Raw genomic sequence first — 24,377 nt, 5'->3', positions numbered from 1 at the left:
TGTGCAGTCTGAAGAGTCGCTAAAACATGGGCTCACACATCATCAGCCGTCACTCACTGTGCAAATTTACTAAGCCAGCAAAAAGTCGAGGTGTCCGGGCAGCGGAGAAGGCAGAGGATGCAAATACAAAAGTACTCTAGCCAGAATCATTGCTGATGAAATGTTTTCTAAAACTGTGTTTAGTCTAGTTTCATATAATAACAAAAACACTGTACTGTAGTTTTGATAACATTAGGCCATTTTTTTAATAATCTGCCCAGGGTCAACAGGTGAAAATGATCTCATTGGCTAACTGAAAACTGAAATGTTGATTAATCTGCACTGTACCTGGTAAATCAATACATTCAATTAAATAAACAGTATATAAATACACTTAAAACAACTGCAAAATGAATGTTTTTCCGTGTAAGACAGCCACTAGAATAGACACAACAACAGAGGAGATGGAGAGGAGCGCGAATAACCTAATAATAAAATGATAATTAAAAAAACACCCATGCCCCCTCTTTAATATAGTTTCTGAGTCAAATGACATGCTTCAGTGCCCGTGTCCCCTGAACCTGTCCATTATGGACCACCAACAGTGTGCGAGGACTTCCCCGGAAACTTTGTTGGTCTTTCATATTTGAATTGCATCAGGTAATACGAGTTCAAACCCTGAATTAGCATCTAGCAGCATATAATCAATATCATGTAAGATTATCTCAAATCAAAAACGCTCTGTGTTAGCTCCAACCAGAAACCTGCTGGCTCAGGAAACCACTACAACTGTATCGAATTGATAAGGTGGTGACGGATGGTGTGTGCAGTAACCGTGGAGACCCCAGTGATGATGCAGTCAGGGCGCTTAGCGATGGGGCTTAGCGAGCAGTGTGCCAAACCGGCAAATCCTCCAGAGGGATTTTCACCCAACGATGTCTGAGTCCTAATGCTGTCCAATTGACTCCAGATGTTACGGCACAAAAAGAGAGGGAGCGTGACAGGGAGAGATTTTTTTTTTTACTAATATTGAGATTGCAATTCAGTGTTTTTTTTTTTCTTTTTTAAGGTTCCTTGTCTTATGAATTATTCACTATAAATGAGCGATAAATCATTATAAAGTATGTCCAACACAACATTGAATACAGTCAACATAAATTGCTCTATGCGTTATGATGAAATAAGATTTTATTGATATGAATCACTTTTTTTATTATTCAACTATTCATTTGTTTTTAAAAAAATCCTTCAATCATAGTAAAATATTATAACGTGTTACTCCAAGTTATACTCTTGCAAACAAGTAATATAATCATCATGACTTAAATAATATCTGAAATATAGCAACACGCCTGATGTGAACATTAATATGAGAAATAAATATGAAACTAACTGATTTCCTGTTAGTAAAAGAATTGATTTGGACAGCAACAACAACCTGGAAGGCAACACGACCAGTCATAACACCCAGTTCCACAAACATGTCAAAACAAATGACAAACTAAAGTGCACACTGACTCTGACTCTACCCCTCTAAAATATTTAGAGAGCTCAAAGCCTTGTTGTAGACATGTTGATAACCGTTCCTGCTTCAGCTTCCAGACCGTGGTCAGGACACTTTACTCGTAGCAGGGACGCAACACTCTGGTAATTTACTGGGTCTGATGAGCTGCAAGGTTTTTTATGGCCAATTGAAATCTGCACCATAATCAATCATTTTTTTAAAAACCTTTTTAAAATAATCAGAATCAGAAACACTTTAATAATCACAGGGGGAAGTTATTTTTGTTGCAAACTGAACAACAATGTTATAAAGATAACATATATATTTGGAAAAACAGAAATATAAAATATGTATATTACTATAAATATAAAATATAAAATTTACAATAATAATATATAAAGACCAAAAGTACTGTGATAATGTGCAATATAGCACTTGAGTTTGCGTATTTGTACTCTCATGATTTCTGCACTTTTGGGGTGGTATCTTCATGGTCAAATGCACTTATTGTAAGTCCCTTTGGATAAAAGCATCAGCTAAATGAATGTAATGTAAATGTAATAAGCTGTTCCCCAAAGGAGTAACGCCACTCGTACTCTCTTGAAGCCAAACTGAGCCATTTTCACAAAGTAGTAACTTGGCGTGGCATTTTACAATGGTGTTCAGTAAACATTCTATTACATCAATTTGAACGCGATCAAACTGAAGATGCGAGACGGCAATGGACGTAGTCGGCCCTGAGATGGTGACTGACCAGAAGCGGACCGGGATGGTTGCTTTTGGTGTTGTTTAGGGTATGGGCACCAGAACTACTGTTACGGGAACAGTTTAAGCCTCCAAAAGGTGATGGTTAGGATTAGGTAACAAAACGACTTGGTTAGGATTATTGTGGTCTGGCTTAATACGTCCAGGGCATTAACAGCAACAGGAAGTGTACCTCGCTCGCCCGGGTAAAGTCCTGTGTTGGGACCCATCCACCACCCCAGAGATTTGCGGTCTTATACAACGTTGCTTGTGTTTAATGAATACACATATATGCAGAATACACACAAATTACTGCACATTATTTTTTCGTTGTTGGAAAAATTCATGAGAGCAGCCTGGAGCGGACATATTGAACAGAATGTCTTGAGGAGCTGTCAACACAAACGGTGATAATGTGATCAACATCATATGTACAGGTATGCTTAGTATCAGTGGCATCTTTTTAATTGCACAACTTTGTAGACGTGAAGGCTGAAGTGTTGTTATGCAGCTCAGGAAAATCAAATTGATGTTTACGTATCACATCCAAAGCTCACATAAAGTGAACGAAAGTGAACTACTAACAGGAAAGAAAAGCTAGAAATGTTTTGCAGTTTTTCAAACCAAGGAATACCTGAAACATCCTGGACTTTAATAAGTATTGGAATCCAAACAAGGGAAACCTGTGGTGCAAGTCGAGATTATCAAGGATTTTTAAAAAATAATAACCTGTCTAAGCACTTCGTTCACACTATTGTTACATTAGAAACCTGAATGGAATATGATATTCCGATGATGCCTTTACTTACGGATGTGTTTTCAAACAGATAAAAGAAAGGTGTGGCAGGGTCATGGTGGAACCTTGAGTGTGTTTCTATGGATATGAATAACCTGTTTATGGTCAGGTTTTTGGAGTATCATGTTTATGTGTTTGAGCATATAAACAGCATATTCTGTTTTCAGACTCCTGGATATGCTAGCTGGACTACTCCACAAGAATCCGGGATACTGTTGCATGTTTACACCTTAACCTGGTTATCGGCTTCAGCCAAGAGACAGAACCGAAGTACAAGCTTTGCAGCAGAGAAAGTGTATCACTTTTTGAGTGATGAAGAAAAAAGAGTTTTGTCTTTCAGTAATGAAAGAGGCACGTATATTAGCCTATGTATATAGGGATATGAAAAACCTGATTTCTCTTTGCTCATGTAAACACATGCTGAATAGGATCATTAAATCCTCAAAAACTGGTTATTCATGTCCAGGTTAACACCATTTTTGGAGAATTCACCAAGTGACTGCAGTGAAATCGCTTTTTTATCTCCCGTCACTCCTTTTAGCCTCAATGTGGTCTTACTTAAACATTCAGGTTCCTCCTTTTTTTGAAATCTCAATTTTGAATAATAGTTAAAGATTTTGGGAATTTTGCTTCGAAGTTGCCTTTCTGAGAGCTGGATTAGAACCTTGATACCACACTTTACTCACGTCTATGGGCTAAATTAAGTTATCCCCAAAAGCTGCTCAGCTAAGCTAACAAAAAAATATTATATTAATGTTCATTTGTATAGGCACAAGTATGTCCAGGCCTCTCAAGTGTCACGCTTTAAGCGTGCCCAAACTGTCTCTGGCTGCAAGTAAAGGAATCAAGTGCATCTCCCCTAGAGTTCAACCGAGCTGCCACTTACCAGCGGCCAGCCAATCAAAACTAAGAAAGGGGCTACACAATAGCCAATCAGAAAATAGCACTATTGTACAGTATCTGGGTAAGATATAACGCAACAACCAATGAAGAAAAGCATAGTTATCCTGGAATGATTCACATGGTTCTGGTACAACCATATTCAAGCCCGGACCATCACTTTGAGCAGATTACAACAAATTCACAACTAGACTGCTGCTAGAGAGTGTTGCCCACTTAATTACCATCAGTTTTTCAATGCTGAGTGAAAACAGCCCCATTCCCGTGACCCTTACAGACATGGGAGTGGTATTTATCTTCTTCTTTGTCAAGAAATTAAATAAGTGTATTACCAAAAGCTTAACACCCCATTTATTTGAGCAAACAGAGTAAATTAAAAACCCCACTTTTGTGACATGGGGCTCATCCTCTGTGTCTTTCTCCACCTCCCTCCTTGCTTTCTCTTCACCCCGGAGTGCTAAGGTTAGTGAAGGGAAGGGCAGAATCCCAATCATAACAGTGAATTACCCTCTGACTGTTTTGACGTCTCCAGCCAGGTGACTCATCTGCATTATGCCTTGAGCAAACTAGTTTGTGTGGTTGCAAAAGCGAGTGTCTTTGGTGTGGTGTGAAAGTGGTTTTAAAGTGTGTGTGTGTGTGCGGTGTGCTAAAAAGCTGGTGCGGAAAGGGGAAGATTAGTACGCAGTGTTGCGGTCAAAATGCTGTGTGTGTGTGTGGGGGGGTGGGGGGGGGGGGTAGGTGTAAGTTCAAACGTAGAGCACATACCTACAGTTACACATTCCTTCACCTGACATCGAAAAACAAAGGTGAACACACACCTTGCATACATACACTACACACACCAGGGAGAGAGGAAAGAGGGAATATCCCTGTTGATTCTCTACATACATGATCACTATTAGAGTGCATATATCAAATTAAATAAAATGTAATATTTTATAGTTTAAAGCCAATCAGTAAGAGCCAACCATTTTCCCAATGGCAGTCTGTACTTGTGCCTGCAAAAAATGTTGAAAAGTTGAGTGTAGTAAACTGAACAGCTGTGTCCCCAATCTGTTTGTTCTTGCATATGAGGGGACGCACAGGCACGCAATGCTTTCACATTATCATGGATTTACAACATGCCAAAAAATGCAGAGATGCACCAGCAAAGGCAAGAAAATGGACTGCAGGCAAATAAGCATGGCTGTAAATAGTCCATTATTGTCTTTGGAGCAGCTCCACACTTTGTACTTGATGACTTCACAAGTTTGAGACTTACTTCTCTGCTTTCTGGCTTTAAGGGAGAGCAGCTCATGCTCAAACAGATTTATAGACATTTCCTAATAATGATAATAACATATTGGAACTCTTCATTTAGGTGGTGTTCTCCTTTAAATTAAATTTGGGGCTGCCCCATTGGCTCAGGGGATAAGACACTGTCAATAAACCGCTCCAGTTCAAGGTATGTCATTCTCCACCTCTCTCCCCTCATTTCCTATCATTGCCAATAAAACCATGAAGATGAAAGAAAATAAGCTTTTTCAAAAGTTTTATGAGGAAGGAAATGGATTCAACACGTGTGTAGGGCTTCAAGGACACACACCATGTGTTTAAGTGAGTAAATCTGAGTGTAATCAGAGACGTCCCAATGACACCTTTAATCCTGTTAGAGGGAATTGGAATTTTTGGAATTTCCTCTTATGACTTATTTTGCTCTTCCTGTGGAAAGAAAAGTAATTTTGACACACCCTAAACATCAGTGCACAGTAAAGCTGTAGTGTCCTTTGTTGCAACCCAATTTTGTTTTGTAGGTTGACCGATATATTTTTTTAATAATGCTGTCAAAATAACATGTTCATTTCTATTAATTAACTACAGAAAAAACAGATTCATTGAGCTCCATGATGCCTCTTGACCCCATGCATCACTGAACATCGGCTGTCCACAGTAGCCTTGTAAACATGATGGAAGCAGAATACAGAATGCTGCTTGGCCCAGTGAATGAAGCTGCATGACTTGGAAACGACTGACCCGCCAGTACCGCGCCAGAGTGCAGTGACATTAGGCCGTCCATTCACTGTGTTTATCTTAACTGTTTACCTGTTCTGTTATAACTCAACTCAAATATTGATATGTGACTATTTTAGATAAAAATCAATTCGTTTTTTTTGTTGCGTGACAGCCCTAATTTTTACGTTTAAAACTTACTTCAGCAATGCAGTATTGATCTTCCATTAAGTTGGGGAACTTGCAGGAGACTGATTTTAAAAGACAATGGTCTTGAAGCCGCAAAAGCTGAGCTATCCTGACACATTGCAACTCATTAGTGTCCTCTGTTAGACCATCTCTGGTCAAACGCACACAAGAAGACATTATATACAACATTTTTAATGGTATAATAATTCTGTGTGCATAGTACGTTGACTTTGACAGGTAAAATTGTTGGAGTATGATTTTAGACTCCTGCCAAATGTAGCTTTAAGTCTGAATGAAATGTCTGTGGAAAACTCTGAAACAGAATAGGTTACCACGTAACACTGAGAGGCCGCAATATGAAGGTAACATCACACCAAGCACGGTGTCTCTGAGGCATGTTTCCGTTTATCCAAGATTTCACACTTTAAACAGAGGAGCAGACCCAATGAGTGAAACCAGATGCTCCAGTGTTTGGGTGGCAAAGCGAACTTGCAGACTCCTGACCCTCAGTGGCATATGTCTGTCCCTGCCCGGCCTTTTGGATAAACGAGCGCAGCAGTGTTGACACACACCTGTTTAGTCCTCGTGTGAAAGAGGGAAGTAAATTTATCCATCTCCTCCTTACACAACAGCACTGGCAGACACAGCAGGACTGGCCGCAGTGTTAGATTTCTGCGGTTCGCTCTAAGAGTGAACGAAACAAATGCTTTATTTCTTTGATGTGGTTTTCATTATGCCCTACATCGGACAAGCTCCACTCTAATTGTGATTACACACTGAGAAGAGGTTTATGCTCTTTTTTTCCACTTCCTCTGACTTTTGTTTCAGCATTTGTTTGTTGAAAGCACTCTGGAGTTACATTTAAGTCCACCTCGCGTCATATCACGCCAACCCACATCTTCGAGTGTGAACAGAGAGTGAGCACAGGAGCAGGCTGACAAATGAGAAGTATGGGATCTAAGCACTCTATGAGAGATGTGTGAGAGTGAGAGAGACAGAGCAGTAATAGGTCATAATAACCAACCCAAATCAGCCGCAGAGATCAGGGAAGCTAATCCGGTGCCAAGCCTAATAGAATCACAGACACAGGAATAGACTCGAGGGCTCAACAGTGGCTTTGACCTTGCTTCAATGTGTGTAAGGCCCAATCCCATTTCACCCCCCACCCCTTCCCCTTAGCACCTACCCCTTGGTTTTGTGTGTTCATGTGTAGGGGTAGGGGGTGTCTCAGTTCCCTCTGGCATTGAGGGGGAGGGCTGAGGGGGAGATAGCCCTCCAAACAGAGATTTCCTTTAGATTCCAAAGAATCTAATGACTAACACGTGTTAGTGAGCATGTTTCGTAGCTAGGCAAACTACAAAACTTTTTTGCACTCTATACTACATACCATAAACTGGTCCAGCAGCACTATCAGGAATTGAGGATGTTTTTGTTTTCTAATGGCGTTAGCCAGCAGATGGTGGCAACACCGACTAGAAAACACTTTCAATCTAAAAGTTGACCTATCAGAAAGCTTTTCTTTGTTTCGGCTTTGAATGACGTTATTAAAGCCGAACAATTTGACAAACTGTAATGAAACTTCAGTAGCTGACTGGGGTGAAGTTAGTTTTAAGTTGGATATTCAGATAGGCTGTGACCGGAGTGAATATCTGTAGAATATAACTATCTAACATAGGACTAACTTCACCCCGGTCAGCAGCAGCAGCAGTAGCAGCAGCAGCAGCAGGTGATGTGCTCTGTGTCATCTGCGGAGTGTGGCCGCTCACGCTGCATACATTCTGCTCTAATGTTAATGCTCCAAATAGTAGAGAAGTAAAAGGATTGTGCACGTGTCCCAAATCTCAAGGCAGAGTAGAGTCCTAAGTCTCAACTCACAGTTGTGCGTGACTTAAGTGCAACTTGCTTGAGTCTCAAACTCGAGTCCCCATCTCTGCTTGAATCCTGACATATAGGCTTGTATGTCTAGCTTAGTTGCACATTTTAGGTTGGGTTCTGCTTTTCTAATGAAGGTCTCTATGTCAAAATATTGTTTTTAGCCCGTTATTATTTCAGTTTTGCACAAATATTTTATTTAATCATATCGACATGCATCAGATCTGGGACAAGATAAGATTCCAGTAATTATCGGACACACTGCACAGAGAGAGACAGAGAGTGTGAGGAATGGGGTTTAATCAGGGCCCAGCAGCAATTTCGTCCACCTCTAAGGGTTCCTAGTAGGTTCAGCTGGCCAAGGGACCACATGAGTATGTTTTAAAGACATAAAAGGCCATATTTATACTGACATGATCACTATCAGTTATGAGTTTTAGGGCCTTTTCACACGTGTAGTTTGTTTGCTTTGTTCTAATTCAGGGGCTTTAATTATAAATTGTTGAATTTTGATTCATTTACATTCACACAACAAAGTTGAAACAGCGCTACAAAGTGGATCAAAATGCCATGCAACAGCAAACTTTTCTCTTATTGATCAGATAATCTTACTGGAAGACTTCGCCTCAGGACAGATTTGCCTCTTCATTTTCTGCCAAAAAAACAAAAGGCATTTTACTTCATCACCGATCCTTGGTCTTATAATCAAAAGTTAGGCTTCAGTAAAACCTCTGTCAAGTGTAGACATGTGAACCGTCCTGTCAGCTTCCTTCTTTCTGTCCAAGACTACCGTTTCTTTGCCATCTTGGTTTTATCCCACATACGCCTATACAAACTAATATTTGAGGGGGAAACGCTCCCCATTTCAGAACAACTGTTCCAAACGAGTTAAATGACCCCCCCCCCCCTTAATCTGTTGAAATCTGTGTTTGTTTTACCGTGGCACATACAGTAAAAGGATGCCAAGTGGGAGAGATCAAATTAACTTGGCACATCTCCTTCTTGCAGAGTAATTACCACTTATTGGTTCTCAAAGCATGGTAGATTTGATAAGGATCAAATGAGCTATTAACCTAATTTGTCGCATGCAACGCACATGACCAAGTTTCCCCTGAGATATGATAAAGAATGAACTGCACTACATTTCTACAAGCGTGTCAACAACATCAACAGCAACAACACAAAATTACTGAGCTTCCGGAACAAAAGTCATGAGGAATTTCTTCGCGATAGGATCTGTTCTGCTGTTTGGTTCTCCCCGACATTGTTGGTCATCTGACTCAGAACTGAAAATGACTTTAACTGCCTGTATCCTATAGTTAGAAAGAAAAATGGCAGCAATTACAGCGATAATTGGATGGATTACACTAACTGTTTGTCTTGTTTGTCTGTGAGAATGCTACAAACAAGTTCAGGCACTTTGGATAAAAGCATCCCTGAACCAATTTCTATGCTTCCCGATGGTGTAGTGGTTAGCACTGTCGCCTCACAGCAAGAAGGTTACAGGTTCGCATCCCGGCCTGGGCCTTTCTGTGCGTAGTTTGCATGTTCTCCCCGTGTCTGCGTAGGTTTACTCCGTTAGGTTAATTAATGATTCTAAAACATTGCCCGTAGGTGTGAATGGTTGTCTGTCTCTATGTGCCCTGTGATAGACTGGTGTCCTGTCCAGGGTGTACCCCGCCTCACGCCCGATGTCAGCTGGGATTGGCTCCAGCATCCCCGTGACCCCAACCTCGGGATAAGCGGATGAAGATGAATGAATGAATGTCTGTGCACATGAATGCAAAACTGCCGGAAATGAAGTTTGATTGTGTGCAAGTGTGTTAGGAATTTCCAGCTCCTCTAGACTTACCAAATGTTATCAGACTTAAATGATCAAATTCTGATAGTGAAATGTGTCATTTCACTAACTTAAAACAATTCATCTACAGTTTTACAGGCGCAATAGTAGAGACTGTAGTGAACGCAATGGAAAAACACAACCGTAAACACAAGTTTAAAAATATTATACACGTTGGGCTGCAGTAAAGGGAAGCATCCTGTCTCACCTGCTGTATGTCATTCCAGTTTACCCAAATAAGATTTTGGCGCGATACGAAGTGTTCAAGCCACGGCAAGTGAGCACTTTGTGCCCTAATAACTCAAAGCTTTCATTTCTCAATCTAAGAGACACATCCTGACCTGTACCTTTGCTTTTGCTAAACAGCAGGCTTGATTAGCTTTCTGATCTGAGTTTTGCCGTAGATTTGGTTTCACTTTGGTTTGACAAATGGAAAGCTTTACAACTTGTTTCTGTGTTGTTTTGGCCGATCTGAGCAGCATCTGCTGACAGTAAAGTGATTGGACCACGGTTTTCTGTGTGGTGACCAGGCGTTTTTAAAGATATTAGGGGTTGCCTGTAAATACGTTTCCTGACACTGTACTCAGTATGTCAGAACCTGTTTTCATGGCGCTGAATGGGCAGTTTTAAAAAATATTTCCCTGACTCTACAGTCAGTGATCACTTTATAAGAGGGGATTATTATTTCAAATCGGACGAAACACTTGCTGGAACGTTCCCCCCACCCTCTCGCTCCACCAAAAAAAAACAGCAAATGTTCTCCATCCAAGTCAGCATTTAAGCACTTAAATAATTAAATAAACACACAGATTGAATTTTATCGTCTTGCCAGGACACATCAGACCTCCAGTCACACTGGAGGCAGTTTTCAAAGAACTTTTGATCTTACCTCTAGGAGAACTCCTAAATAGCACTAAAAGTTAAAAATTTTGTCTTAAAACCTATTCTCAGAAGAGACCAACTTTTATTAAGGAATGTGATAAGTAAGAAACTGTGATTGTCTGTCTTGGGTCTAGGGTGTTTTTGGGTTGCAGGGAATTCTTGATAGAAATGCTGTAGGAGGTATGTTACCATATCCAAATATGGACCAGTGTCACTGATTTTAATATCAAACAAGGAGTAATAAGGCTACTGACAAGTCAAATGCAGCAAATAGTCAGCCTCTTACATGTCCGACAGCTCGTTAACAATCAGCAGGTAAGAAGCCTCATAATTATCAGACTACCATAATGGCTGATAGTGAGAGGTGCAAACAACGACAGCTTTTACTTCTTGCCCAACTTGTGCACAAAAGGTAGGACATTATTAAAGAAAAAGTCAGTTTCAGGGTTAGTGCATCAAACAATAAGAAGCAAAACCATTTTAACAGCTCATTATCAATAAAGGTTTCAAAATGATTGACGAGATTACAAGGCAGATTATCATCAACAGCCATTTTAGGGTTGTTTGTGATTTCCTCTTAGTGAATGAGGAGTCCTCTGGACTGAATATGCTTTGTGAAATATCGAAGAACCCTGGGGAACTTTGGATTCAAACTACTTTAAAGTACAAGCAGACTAAAGTAAGGAGTAGTTATTTATCTTTCATTTTGATACTTTTATGCTGTGCCAACACTGGGCATCCAAGCAGCACAAACTGACACATTTCATTATATCTGACTGTCACATATCTATGATGTCCTAACTGGAATACCAAGCCCAGGGCAGAACAAATTAAAGTGAGCTCTCTGCATGCACAAACTAGATTTTCTAGCCATGACATGGCTGTAGGAATGGGAATGTCAGTCCGTCTCTCTACCTGTCAGTCGGTCTGTCAGTCCGATACTTTAGTCCAGACTTAAACTGGATGGATTGTCATAACAATTTGAACAGATGTTCATCGGTCCCAGAGGATGAATCCTACTTGATGATGATCCTCTGAATTTTTATCTAGCGCCACCATGAGGTTGACATTTGTGATTCAGAGTGACAGCCATGATTCTGCCGGACTGCAGCCATGATTCTGCCAGACTGCACCCAGGTGTAGCCAACTTCTGACCAAACTACGCTGTAGCCACATTTATTTACTCCAAACCAGTTGATGACCTGTTTTGCAACAATGTTTGCTTAAAATTCGCTCCACAATTGAAGGAAAACACGACTGATACTATAATCTCATGTATTACATTCTTTATATTTAGTTACCACAAACGAGGTTAGAATATTACATTTGAAGAATATTATTGCGTGCTTTCAAGTTTGACATCTTCTATCACAGAAGTGATTACTAATCGTAGAGACAAGTAGATGGGCTAAAATGTGCTCCATGTCAGCACAAGTACAATGGCATTAATGAGAAATTAAATGTTGGTTGCAGCTGTCAGGTGGTGTAGTGTTTGAAATATCATCAAAAAGTGTTTGGTGCAAAGTATCATTATTTCAAAAGCCATCTCAGAATGTCCAAAATCTTTCCAAAATAAAAGCTTTTTCTTTTATTGAGGGAACAGCACTACTTTTAAAGTACATCTGAAAATAAGGCATGGAAAAGCACCGACATGCATTGGAAGTTGCACTATTGTTTACTGTATTTATACATTTGAATGAATGCAGATATTTGAATTTACTATGAAGACTTCATTTGCATCTGCAAGTTACCTGCTCTGTTGACTCTTCAGCTCTCTCATGCAATCAACTTCTAGTACAAAGGAGGTCATGATTTGTCTGTTATCATATTTCTCATTTGTGTTTGGCAAGGCTGTATACAGTATGTAAACAAACTAACCACTAGTGTCCTGCCACACACACTATTGCAACACGTCATGCTATTCCCTATCTAAGTGAAATTATGAGGTTGGGTTTTCTTTCCCTCTGGTCTGACTAATCGTTTTACCAACCATAAGGCTCTTGTCAGTTCAGTGCTGAGGTGTGACAGTGAAACTATAGTTCTAAAATGAATCACGTGCTTCAGTAGAAAACTCCAGAACAAAACATTTTGTACTTAATAGAGGAGCTTGTAAAACCACAAAATGACCATATTAAGATGGATAAGACACAATATTAATCACAAAACAGTAGCAACAGACATGTCAGACTTACCTAAAAATGCACAAAAACAGGTTTTGAGTTAAGCTTTTTTAAATGATTAATTTGGTTGATCTAATGCTTGTCTACATATTATCATCCAATCAGTTCTGAGCGTGAAAATCAGAATTCACATCCCTCACCAAGCAACAACACTGAAACTCTAAGTCTGCAAACCTTCATAACATGAAGGATTTTCTACAATAAAGCGGGGACAAATGAAAATCCCACCCACCACTCTGACCTTGAAACTTTTTTAGCTTAATTTACACTTCTACATTAAGGAGTTACACAGTACTTAAGGCAGCTACAAACATAGGCTCCGAAGCTACTCCTCAAACTACACGTAACTACAGGGTTGCGACCAGGCAACACATCTTGCTGAACCTGTTGCTTTTGTTTTCGGCACCCATGTTAACAGATCGGAGCAGCCACAAAGCCGCCCTGAGCAGCGCAGCTCAGCTGCGTGTCGGCTGCGGAACACCTAGAGATTAGAAGTCTCGCTTATTTTTACTACGCCACTTGCACGGTTTTCAGCAAAAACAGATAGTGAATGGTCTTTTGACTGTCATAGCAGTTTTAATGTGTATATATGAAAAATATGTCACAGACATGGAAAAAAATATTTGTACTCAACTGAACACTTTCTTCAATAGTCTTTTGTGTCTAAAACAAATATATATTACATCTATAATGACATCAACATTATATTATTATGGATATTATCACAGGCAAAACTCAGTGTAGAAAGCCAGGCACTGCTCTAGTGTGTGGAGACCACACACATGCGAGATGCAGCAGTTTCAGGGGTCCTCTGTCAGACATTGCTCATGCAAGATGTGTGGCTCAGCCGTAATGGCACAACAAAGATAGCCGTGGAGACCTCAAGAAGTGGGACTGAGTACTTGTGTTTATTCTCAACAAGTTTCTGACACTAGCAGAGTCTGTTGAGAGTGAAGGTAATGTTAAGGAAGTCGAATAAAGACTCCACATAGACAAGCAAGGATTATGAAATAAATTCTGTAGAAAGTGGCAAACCTAAGATTTGTTCTCTTTGGTTTGGACCTCTGCTGCCCATCCCCAGACCTTTCAAACCAGCACATGAATGCACCACAGTGGCACACTTTGCTTTCGAGTGCATCATCACCTAACTTTTGTCAAAAGTTATACTGATTTAACATCATAACGTCAGTATTTAGACAGAGCTTCTGCAGTAATCTATCTGATTATGGCCGCACCTATAAAGTTTTCTTTTTTTTAAACTGGAGAATTAAGTATTTCTTTTATGATTTGAGCAAAATAATCCATTTAAGTGAGTGATTTGAGACCCCTGGGGATATTGTGCAATCCTCACATCCTCAAGGGCCATGTTTAGGGTTAAGATTCTTGCTTCAGGGTGAGGATTAAAGTTAGGATTAGTCTCATGTTAGGGTTAGGGTTTAACCAAATGAGAGGACAAGAAGGGATTTGGTTTGTGCGTGGGTTGTGAGTGTGTGGTTCGGACTCTGAGCAGTAAGTTTCAGCCTCAGGCCCTCTCAACATCTGTAAGCTCAAATATCAAAGGTGACCATTAACCTGACACATCAGTCCACACAGATGTCACCTATAGGCATCTCATTCTTTAAGGAGAAAATGAAGATGGGCGTTCCTGAGTCTGTGAGCTGTGATTACACAACAGGTAGTTTCAGACAAACCATCTGAGACACGCTGGTGCTTTACTTAAGCATTAGGAGGGAATCCATCGCTGAAACATACCTCTGGTATCACTGCTGCAAAGGAATCATCCGTGCGAAACACAAGATCCTTTAACACAAAGCTGGTTTTTCAGGCTTTTTCATGGAGGTGATTTAAGAGAAGGGAAAGACAGTAACAATATGTGGCCATATCTTAGAAAACTTTACAATGGACTTTTATTTATTTAGCTGATCTGGGGAGCACTGCAGGTTATTAGTAAATCAATCAGATGGTGTAAATCTCTGCTGAAACTAACAAGTCAGGTTTTAGTTTCATAGTTATAATAATTAGGAAGTGATAATCGCTTTACTGGCAAAAGGCCCCAGATCCTAATCTGACATTATCACTAAATATAATCCTTTAGCACATAAGCATATGGATAAGGCTGACTCATTTGACACCCACCTGACTCCTCCACAGGAGCACATGTGCGACTTGTCTGAGGTAATATTTTGAGGTACTCCATTTTATCTTATTTTATACATCTACTTTACTCCATTTCAGATGGAAACATGCACTTTTTATTGCGCTTCATTACTGACAGCTCTAGTTAAGTTTCAGATAAAAATGTAGAAACACTTAGGTCAAAGATCTGAGTACTTCTTCCACCACTGTACATTGGTATTAACAATCTATTTTTAACTATCTATATATTTATCAATCTACACATTACCTATAATAATATATCAGTCATACATTTTTTTATAATAGTTCTTTAACTTAACTTACTTGTAATTTAATGTGTTTGTATTTTTACTCAAGTAAAGGATGTGAATACTTCAACTCTTGGTATTGATACAGTAAATGCTTAAACCACTTTCCGGGCTTATAAATGTTTTATGGGCAGCTGAATTTAAATTAAATACATAGGATATAACATACAGATTTGAGCTCCCAATGCTGAAGATCCAAACCTGCATTTGAATAAATTAACTACATCATTTAATTGATGAGTCTAAAATTGCCCGTAGGTGTGAATGGTTGTCTGTCTCTGTACGTCTCTATGTGCCCTGTGATAGACTGGCGTCCTGTCCAGGGTGTACCCCGCCTCACGCCCGATGTCAGCTGGGATCGGCTCCAGCACCCCCGCGACCCCGACCCCGGGATAAGCGGTTGAAGATGAATGAATGAATGAATTTAACTGTAATGAGTCTCCAGTTCATTCATTAAATTAACATAAATAAACATTTTTGAATTATGATTTTTGAGTCAGAAAAACTTGCAATTTAACAAGGATGCAACCACTGAGATTAGTCACCCGTAAATGTGTTATTAAGACACCAAAGGCTTAAGATGATGAAAATGTGGGTATAAAAGATGCACACCAACATACATATATAAATCTATCACGAGGTTAAAACCTACATAATCACCAAATCTAGAAGAGGTATAGAAGTAAATGAAGTACGGGAATTCATCCCAGTGGACACTATCGGTCATCAGCTGTATCAGGATGGGATGCTATCAGGAGGTCACTGAGTCTACCTTTAATGTGGAAACGGGAGAGAGTGGAAAGAAGAACAGGCTGGGGCAGGAGGGAGGGATGTACAGAGAGAGGGGGGAAAATGAGGGACATAAAGATCCGGACAGTGAACGCGAGGGAGATAAAGAAAATCGTTGAGACAGAAAGGCAGATTACTGCTTCAAACCGGACAGAAAGAGGACCGTCATATGACCGAGGTGCTGGGAAGGCCGAGTCTCACCTTGAACCACATGATCTCTATCTGCTCTGTCTTAGGGAATTATGGGAAAGAACAGGAGAGAAACGTATGTTTCCCTAGAGCTGGCTAGAATTTCAGTTAAGATGAAGGTTTGTTGACATCATGGTAAGTGTTTAGGTTACAGGTTAAAGGAATGAATTCCCTGAAATGAATGCCCTGACGTGTATAAGTGGGTTTCTGCACTCTTCTGTTTCTTTTTCCACACAACGCCGTCTACTCCAAATCCTTACAGTGTGTGTCTCTAACTAGCCATAAGAAAGTGCAGCGTGTAAACACTGGGGCTAAATGTGTAAACCATCTCGGAGCTGGTGGGGCGGTGAAACGGCAGCCATATAGAATACAGCTTGAATATATGGAAAGAAATCCAAAGTTTTGTTCCTAAACACAGGCTAAACATCTTTTGCCCCTCTCATCATTTTGAATGGAGAATCTAAATACATTTTCGTATTTAGGTTTGAGGACCACTTCAAATTGCAATCCTCTCAATCCTCTCAACTCTCAATTCTTGGAAATATCAATCATGTTCGCTAACCTGCTAGAGAAAGGCCCTACCAACCCTTTAGGTGCTTGACCCCAGATGTCTTGCAAACATATTTTGACACAAATCTATTAGAAAAGTACTTGAGCTCCACTTGACTTTAATTACAAAACCCTTGAAAGGCAGAAACAACCTGGAGAAATATTGAAGTGGTTTTAGAGTTGCAGTGATACAGTAAGTGGAAACGGGCGGACCTCAAGGACGAGGGGTGATGTGGGTCTAACTGTACAAACTAGCTGTGAAAGATGGTGGCAATTTGATAATTCACTCTCACGCCGCATTGGCTGCTGCTGTCCGTTGGAGAGATACGTCAATGTGACTGACTTCATTAGGCGGGGAGTCACTTCTCTTAATGCATCTACTATTAAAATCATCATTCCTAGCTGAATTTTCAACCGAATTCCAAGCGGTTTGGTTTGTTACAAATGCCATGTTTGTATATGTGATACAGGATACTTGTAGCCTCGTGAGACCATCCTGATCTCGCAAGCTTTATTGTATTTTACTCGCAGATAACTCTGGTAACGTGCGACAGAGAACATCCAAAACGTTGGTTTTGAGGCGGATTTAAGTGTTATGAAACGAGAAGCTTTTGTTCAGTGTCAACAACATGGCGTCTTCCGCGGATGAGATGAGCGTGTTTATTTCTGCTGTAATGTTTGGCTATTTTAACAATGTGGTCTATGGGGATTGACTCATGGAGAACGCCTCAAGTGGCCGTTTGAGGAACTGCAGTTCCGCCTTGAATAACTTTCATGACAAACATCATTTTCAGCATCTTACTGATATATTACTAATTACTAAATATCTGATGTAAGCTAGTGTTCGCTTGATGTAGTATCAGAACAGTCACTTAACTTTATGTTAAAGGAGGACTAGGACCTCCTCTTGTGATGTATCAAATTCACCAGGTTTGTAACAGTAAAATATTAAAAACATCTTCTCGTCTGTGAAATGAAATTCCATGTTCCTTAGTTTTGGTATTCCTTTCAACAGAACATCTAAAAGCAGCAGAAAAGTATTTTTCTATGAGTCTTTACATACAGTCTATGGTCAGAAAGGGTCTGAACCCTGTCCCAAGATGGCAGTAGCTGAGATGCATCTTATTCCAGATGCAGCACAATTCTGTCCACAACATGAAAGTGTCCCATATGAATTTGGATCTGGATCTAAATCAGATGATCTCTGGGTCGTGAGAGTCTGGTTAGCAAATTTCAATGAAATTAAATTTTCCAAGACCATCTTAAAACAATAGTGACGTAGTTTGGCTCGCTGTAATCACTCCTCCAGTTAGCCTGTGAATATTCTCATTTGTCCAGGTCAGCGTTATCCCCAAAGACATTTAACTCAAAAGCAACTGGACTTGCTTTTTTCACCTCAGTTATTTAACCTCTATTGCGGTTCTGGATCTCCACACCAGACCTTTGGAACAGTCCCAGCCTGGTTGGATGCGTAAATGAACTGATGAAGCCTCTTTGATGAGAGGTGAAACGTCTTTTAAGAAAAATAACCAAGTCCAGTTGCTTTTGACTTAAATGTCTTTGGGGACACTCCTCCTGTTCACAGTGGTCATGAGCAGCTTTATTTAATGCACTTACAATGGAGAAAAGTACATGGTGAAGTTTATCTGATCTCGGTTGTATGAGCTGAACAAATCTGATGATTACATTCCAAAGTAACTGTGTGACCAGCTCTGAAACTCTGTCTGGTAAAACAGATTGAGAAAACTGTGTACTAAAGAAACTTCAGAAGATATCTTGATTTGATGGACCGGCCACATATTAAGATTAAACAGACTGTGGAACTTATTTTTTGGTGAAATACATTCCTCATCATGCTGTCCCTTGGCTAAACTGTCAAGACATCTTGTATTAGATGATATAATCAAACTGGGGAAGGTGTAAGTGTTGGAGTGGTGCTGACCACAATGAAAAAGCAGGTGTGAGGGAAGATAGTCACATGACTGTCTTCTTCAGGGTACATTATTTAATCACTGTACATATTTCTGAATGGAGAAATGCTGAGTGTAAATTGAATTACTTGTGACACAGCATGAGGAGAGATGGAGCGATAATGAGCAAACAGATTTCTGTAACAGGTTCAAGTTCCAGACCGTCCCTCTGGCGGTGTCACAAACCCAAATGAATGCAAGACTGTGGTTTCCTCTTTCAGTGTGTGATGGTTTTCACTGGATTAGAGCCTCAGCCAGAGTTAAATGGTACACAGGAAAAGAGAAAATTACCTCACATCCAACCTCTGTTTGTTTAAACCTCTAATTAGCAAGGAGAGTACTTGACGGAGCAAGATGCACAACACCAAAAGTGCAACACCGAGAGTGAAAATCAAAAGGGTGTCTTTCACTGTGCAGTGTGTATCTTTAAACACGTTTCAGTCTTCATCCCTGACTTCTGCACTTTGTCACTGTCTCCTCTACAGTGACTCATCGGTCTTTTCCTCACATTTGTCTGGTAATTAATGATGTTTATGTACGTCATCTGCTGTTGCCAGACAAGTCCTGCAACATCAATAAAAAAGCGACTGTGGAACAGGAGAGGAAGAGTAAAGCAGACAGGCGGGGAGCTGGATAGCACAAAAGCACAAAAAAGATTGGAATGCGGAGCAAAAGGGGACAACAGGAACTCTCCATAGTAACATTATCAGTTTATTAAACCACCTGGGAGCCATGTTGGCCCCTTTCTGCCCCTATCTGCTTTATGTTCTTCCCAAGAGCTCAGCCCCTAATCTGTTCACATCCCTTGCTCCTATTTTTTTCTCCCTTCTCCTGCAGTAAAACACAAAATGAACGTTGTTAAACTGAGGTGCCACAGCTGCACTGAACCTGGAGCTCTAACATGCATGCAACAGAGCAGCTGTAGAAGGCTTTTCTCAGGGTTCCTGGAAGGACTTTTTTTTACTCAAGTGCCCATGAAGGGAGATGGCTGCGGAATGAAACCGGCCCCTTGCTCGCCTCCTTCCTTGCGTCCTAATTTTCTTGTCCTGCTGTGTGCCTGGATGTCAGGAGGAGCCCTGCGTCAAATCCGCCGCTGCAACAGCTGCTTCTGCGGCCTCTGAGTGCACGCACGCACAAACATAAGCGGACTCCCACAGCAGCAGGGAAACATCCACCAAGGGCCCAAGACGCCCACAGATGCGCGCCATTACGCAAAGCTGCCCAGACCACATGTCATATCAGGCAGGGCCAACTGCACCGGAGCTCTGCTCGGGCCATTATGCAGGATTGTTTCCATGTTTTGTTATCAGACTAGACGCACGGGCACGCACGCACGCAGCAGATAATTCGGGGTTACTGGGCTTTTTGGCTTTATTCCCATCAACAGCTCCAACATTCAAATTCTGCTGTCTGATAGGAAAATTTAGTCCTGGGCGGCTGGGTGGGGGGGGGCAACGAGGTATAAAATGCACCCTCACATGCAATCACATAATGCAAAACACACATTAACCCCAACCTTGCACACCCCAGCTCCACAAACGGGTTAAAACGTCTCATTTTATTAGACCTAACCTAAAAGTTTTGCCCCCTAATTATCACGACACTCGCGTCTTACAAACATGATACATTATTTAGTTTAGCATTTGTTCAGAAAGACCTTTGCGCGCACAGAGACGCTCCACTTTCTCCACCTTGTGCGCACACAGGCTATAGTTTACATGCATACACAAACAAATATGCACGCATGCAAGGGACGCGCAGGGAGGGACAGAAGGCCGATTCAACGCATAGACCGCCTTTGTGTCGGGAGTCAACTGTGACATATCAGCTTTCACTCCCACTAACAGCGAGAGCCGAGGCACAATTAGCGCGTCGGTAATCCAAAGATACAAGCTGAACCATAACAGTTCCGTGCGCACTGAGCCAGTTCCGCTTCCCCGAACACGCCGCACACGCCTTTGAGAAGAGCAAGACTCCCGAGTGCATGCGAAAAAGGCTGGAGGCTCTGGTGTTTGTGTGCGTAAACGAGCGTGGGACGGACCCAACCCTTGTGTCTACCTGTGCACAGTGAGGGAGAGAAAAGTGGAAGAAGTGAGTTTGTCCGCACTGGTTTGTTTGCCTTGAGGCGGCGCGTTGTGTCTCACATTCTACTTTTTTTTTAACCTGCCAAAGCTCAAGCTTAGGGGAGGAAATAAGCCTCTGAGCACATCACGCAACTCCTCCGTTGTACAAGTGAAGTAAATGTGCAAGGCCACTTTAGACGCCTCTGTGGTGCCAAATGAGCTATTTCCAAAACTTTGGCAAGCTATTCAAGATGTAACTCCAGTAGCGCCAAAGCTTTTATTCACACGATCTGATGCACTTTCAGTACAACCTTGTGAATCGTTGTCATCTTTTGAAGTTAGCTGGACATATTGAACACTTTGGGTCGGTCTCTGTCACTACACTCGTGTCAGATTCCCCACATTGTTCTTCAGAGACAGAGAATGCTCCAAGAAGCACCAGAGAAAAAATGAGTAAAGCAGTTCCTACCGTAATAAAGGTAACCATAGCATCGGCGGGTTGGTATCCGACAAAGTCGACATGAAGGTGATTAAATTTTAGACAGAATCCTTTGGCGAAAACTTCCCACTGTCTGAGGGCTGCCGCCCGTCTGTGCGCTACACTGGTTCTGTGTGGAGAGGATCAGGGTGTGCGTAATTCTCTCTCTCTCTCTCTCTCTCTCTCTCTCTCTCTCTCTCTCTCTCTCTCTCTCTCTCTCTCTCTCTCTCTGGACAACATAATCTACGTCGCTCTTTCTGTTACAGGACAGATGGCTCTTGGCGCATGCATGCTGCCCCTGTCTGTCAGCGGAGCAAGCCTGCTGACATGAATTAGGGCACCGATTAGGAGCGTGCGCGTGTGCGTGCGTGACTAAAACAACCTGTACATCATTATGTAGTGCTGGCTGACATAAGGCAGGTTCCCCAAGATTTTAAGTTTCCAATCAAACATGGATGTATTCCTTTGAGAATAATAATTAAAAAAAACCTTCATGAATCACAGACGCCCTTATGAATACAATTAGAAATAAACCGTTTAATTGATAGAAAAGAAGAAAAAGAAACAGGAGATGGCAAATTCAGGATTGTTGTGGTTGTCAAGGGGCGTGGCCTCTTGAGTGACAGCTAGCCACTGGCCCTCACTCTGCCTAAGAGGTAAACGTCAGCCAGATGGATGTATCCCCCTTCCACCAGCGTCACATACATGCCCTTTTTTGGTAAGAGGAAATGAGGCAGAGTCAAAGTCTGACAAGATGTGGCGACTCCCATAGGCGGCTACGATGTAAAGGCTACATCCATTTTTTTATACAGTCTATGATGTGAAGCCTGGGCAAAGACTTTTCTATGTTTTACTTTGAGAGCGCACATGTACTTAGGTAAAAACCTTTTCTGCTTCCCTGCCAACATCCACACTGAACACCGGCCTGGAGGAGATAGAGGCATGGATGAAGCTAAACTTTTTTCAGCACACCATTACCAGTACCACCTTCCCCGGCCAAAACATCCCCGTCTCCACATCTGTCACTAACCTAGGTGTTAAAATGGATCCTCAACTCTTTTTTGACTCCCACACACACATCTGTAAGACATCCTTCTACCACCTTTCCAAACTCCGCCCATCACTCACCCTGGCGGATGCAGAGTAGCTTGTCCATGCCTTTGTCTCATCCAGACTCGATTACTGTAATGCACTACTCATCGGGATCTCTGGCAAGAGCATTCAGAGACTGCAGTACGTCCAGAACAGTGCTGCCAGGATCTTGATGAGGGTACGCAAACACAATCACATCCCTGCCATCCTGAAATCTTGTCACTGGCTCCCTGTCCCACTCAGAATTGGGTACAAGGTCTCTCGCCTCTCCCACCAGTGCATTCACGGACATGTCCCCCTTGTACCTGAAGGAACTCCTCGCCCCCCAGACCTCTGCACCATGGGTGATTGGGCCTTTTCCTCACCTGAGGGCCCCGCAGACTACAAATGCTTTTTAAAAAGACCTTAAAACCTTCCTGGTAAAACTTTTAGCATTTTTATTATTATTATTATTATTATTATTATTATTATTATTATTATTATTATTATTATTATTATTATTATTATGTTTGTGTGTTTAGTTTATATTTCCTTTTGGACAATCTTCTGTTTCTGAGGCGAGTTCACAACCCGACATCACAACAGACATGGCAGCACTCTCTTAGCTGCACATCGGGGCTTCCCCCTCCATCTGCTGTCAATCTCAAGAGCACATCTGGTAAAGCTATCAATGCTTTCTCATTGGCCAGCGCACACAAGCAAGATCTGACCCGACTGATAATTGGACAGGTGGATGATGGATGGGATGATATAATTAACCTTAACAAAAGTAGAAGGGGTTGTCAGGCACATCCTACAGTCCTAACAGCTCTGCCAATCAAATAATTGTGTATTTAGACTATGTTTATAGAGACTACGGTTTGTACCATTATGAGCCTGCCAAACCTCAACCTCAGTCTGACAGACAGTTTGACTGAAAGCCTCCCTCCATGGACAAACTCTCGAAATGTTAGAGACACCCTGTGGCGTTTGTGACCACTAGTGGCACGATGGAGCCAAGATAAGTAATGTGGGTTTTAATGTAAAACACCTTTGATGTGTTTACAACCTGAACACTTTCAGGTTAAGCTACCACATTTTCTATGTCATAGAACACAATAGTTATCCAACTGCCCAGTTCATTAAAACATTTTGCAATTCTAAACACTAAAGATGATATTAACTCTGGATCTGCTGCCTCTTTTTTTATGCAATAAACTGTGAAATTGCACACTGAGGTTTTGTGCCAGTGAATTGGAAGGAAACTGAAATTACATGTTCACTCCTGGTCAGAGATGACAGATCTAGGAATGGAGATGTATAGAAATAGCAGCGATTTAGCCCCCAGACAAACTACTGCAGCAGAGGAATCTGGTCTGAAACATCTGAGGAATCTGATCTAAGAAAAAAGATCTTAACATCTAGGGAAAGCAAGTGAAAATAATGCACTGTTTCATTGGACACACGTGGAGGATGACAGATTAGGAGAGAGAGATTAACAGTAGCAGTAACATTTGCAGCTACCGTCTAGAAGCAGCTTGTAAAACTTTAGTCCATAGAATAAAAAAAATATCTGATTACAGAAATAATTTAGTCAAAACAACTGAGGCAATTTTTCACGGCATCCTTTGGCTGACAACGTTTGTCTGTTTAACTTGCTCTTGCAAACTGAAACTTTGAGTTTAGTGTTGCCAACTTTTTGGGCTGACTTGAACTCCTACTTTGCAGAGACTCGCCAATATTTAACTGTGTTGTTTGTGTGCCTGGGGCTCCCTAGATTGACTGTGGTATCAGAGTGGTTCCTCAAGGCAGTTTGGCACCACTAGATGGTATAAGGAGTGTTGCAAAACTGAAAAAATTGGCATGTTTGAAACATCAGGTGCATCTGTGGCTTAAAGATCCAGTGTGTCAGATTTAGGGAAATCTTTTGGAAGAAATGGAATGTAATA

The 24,377-nt window shown here is 41.2% G+C and overlaps 1 protein-coding gene across 1 annotated transcript in view; it reads right to left on the bottom strand.

Moving 5' to 3' along the window:
* The window catches only part of ntf3 (neurotrophin 3), a 39,726-nt gene extending 18,248 nt beyond the window's left edge, over nt 1-21,478 (bottom strand). Inside the window, exon 1 of the mRNA XM_083934932.1 lies at nt 21,349-21,478. Coding sequence (XP_083791058.1) covers nt 21,349-21,366 — 18 coding nt within the window. The 5' untranslated portion in view covers nt 21,367-21,478. The remainder of the gene's footprint in view (nt 1-21,348) is intronic.
* Nucleotides 21,479-24,377: the final 2,899 nt, after the last annotated feature.

The sequence above is a fragment of the Echiichthys vipera genome (genome assembly GCF_963691815.1).
Source record: "Echiichthys vipera genome assembly, chromosome: 20".
NCBI lineage: Eukaryota > Metazoa > Chordata > Actinopteri > Perciformes > Trachinidae > Echiichthys > Echiichthys vipera.
Note: the sequence above shows the minus strand (reverse complement) of the source record. Positions and strands in the feature narration are given on the sequence as shown.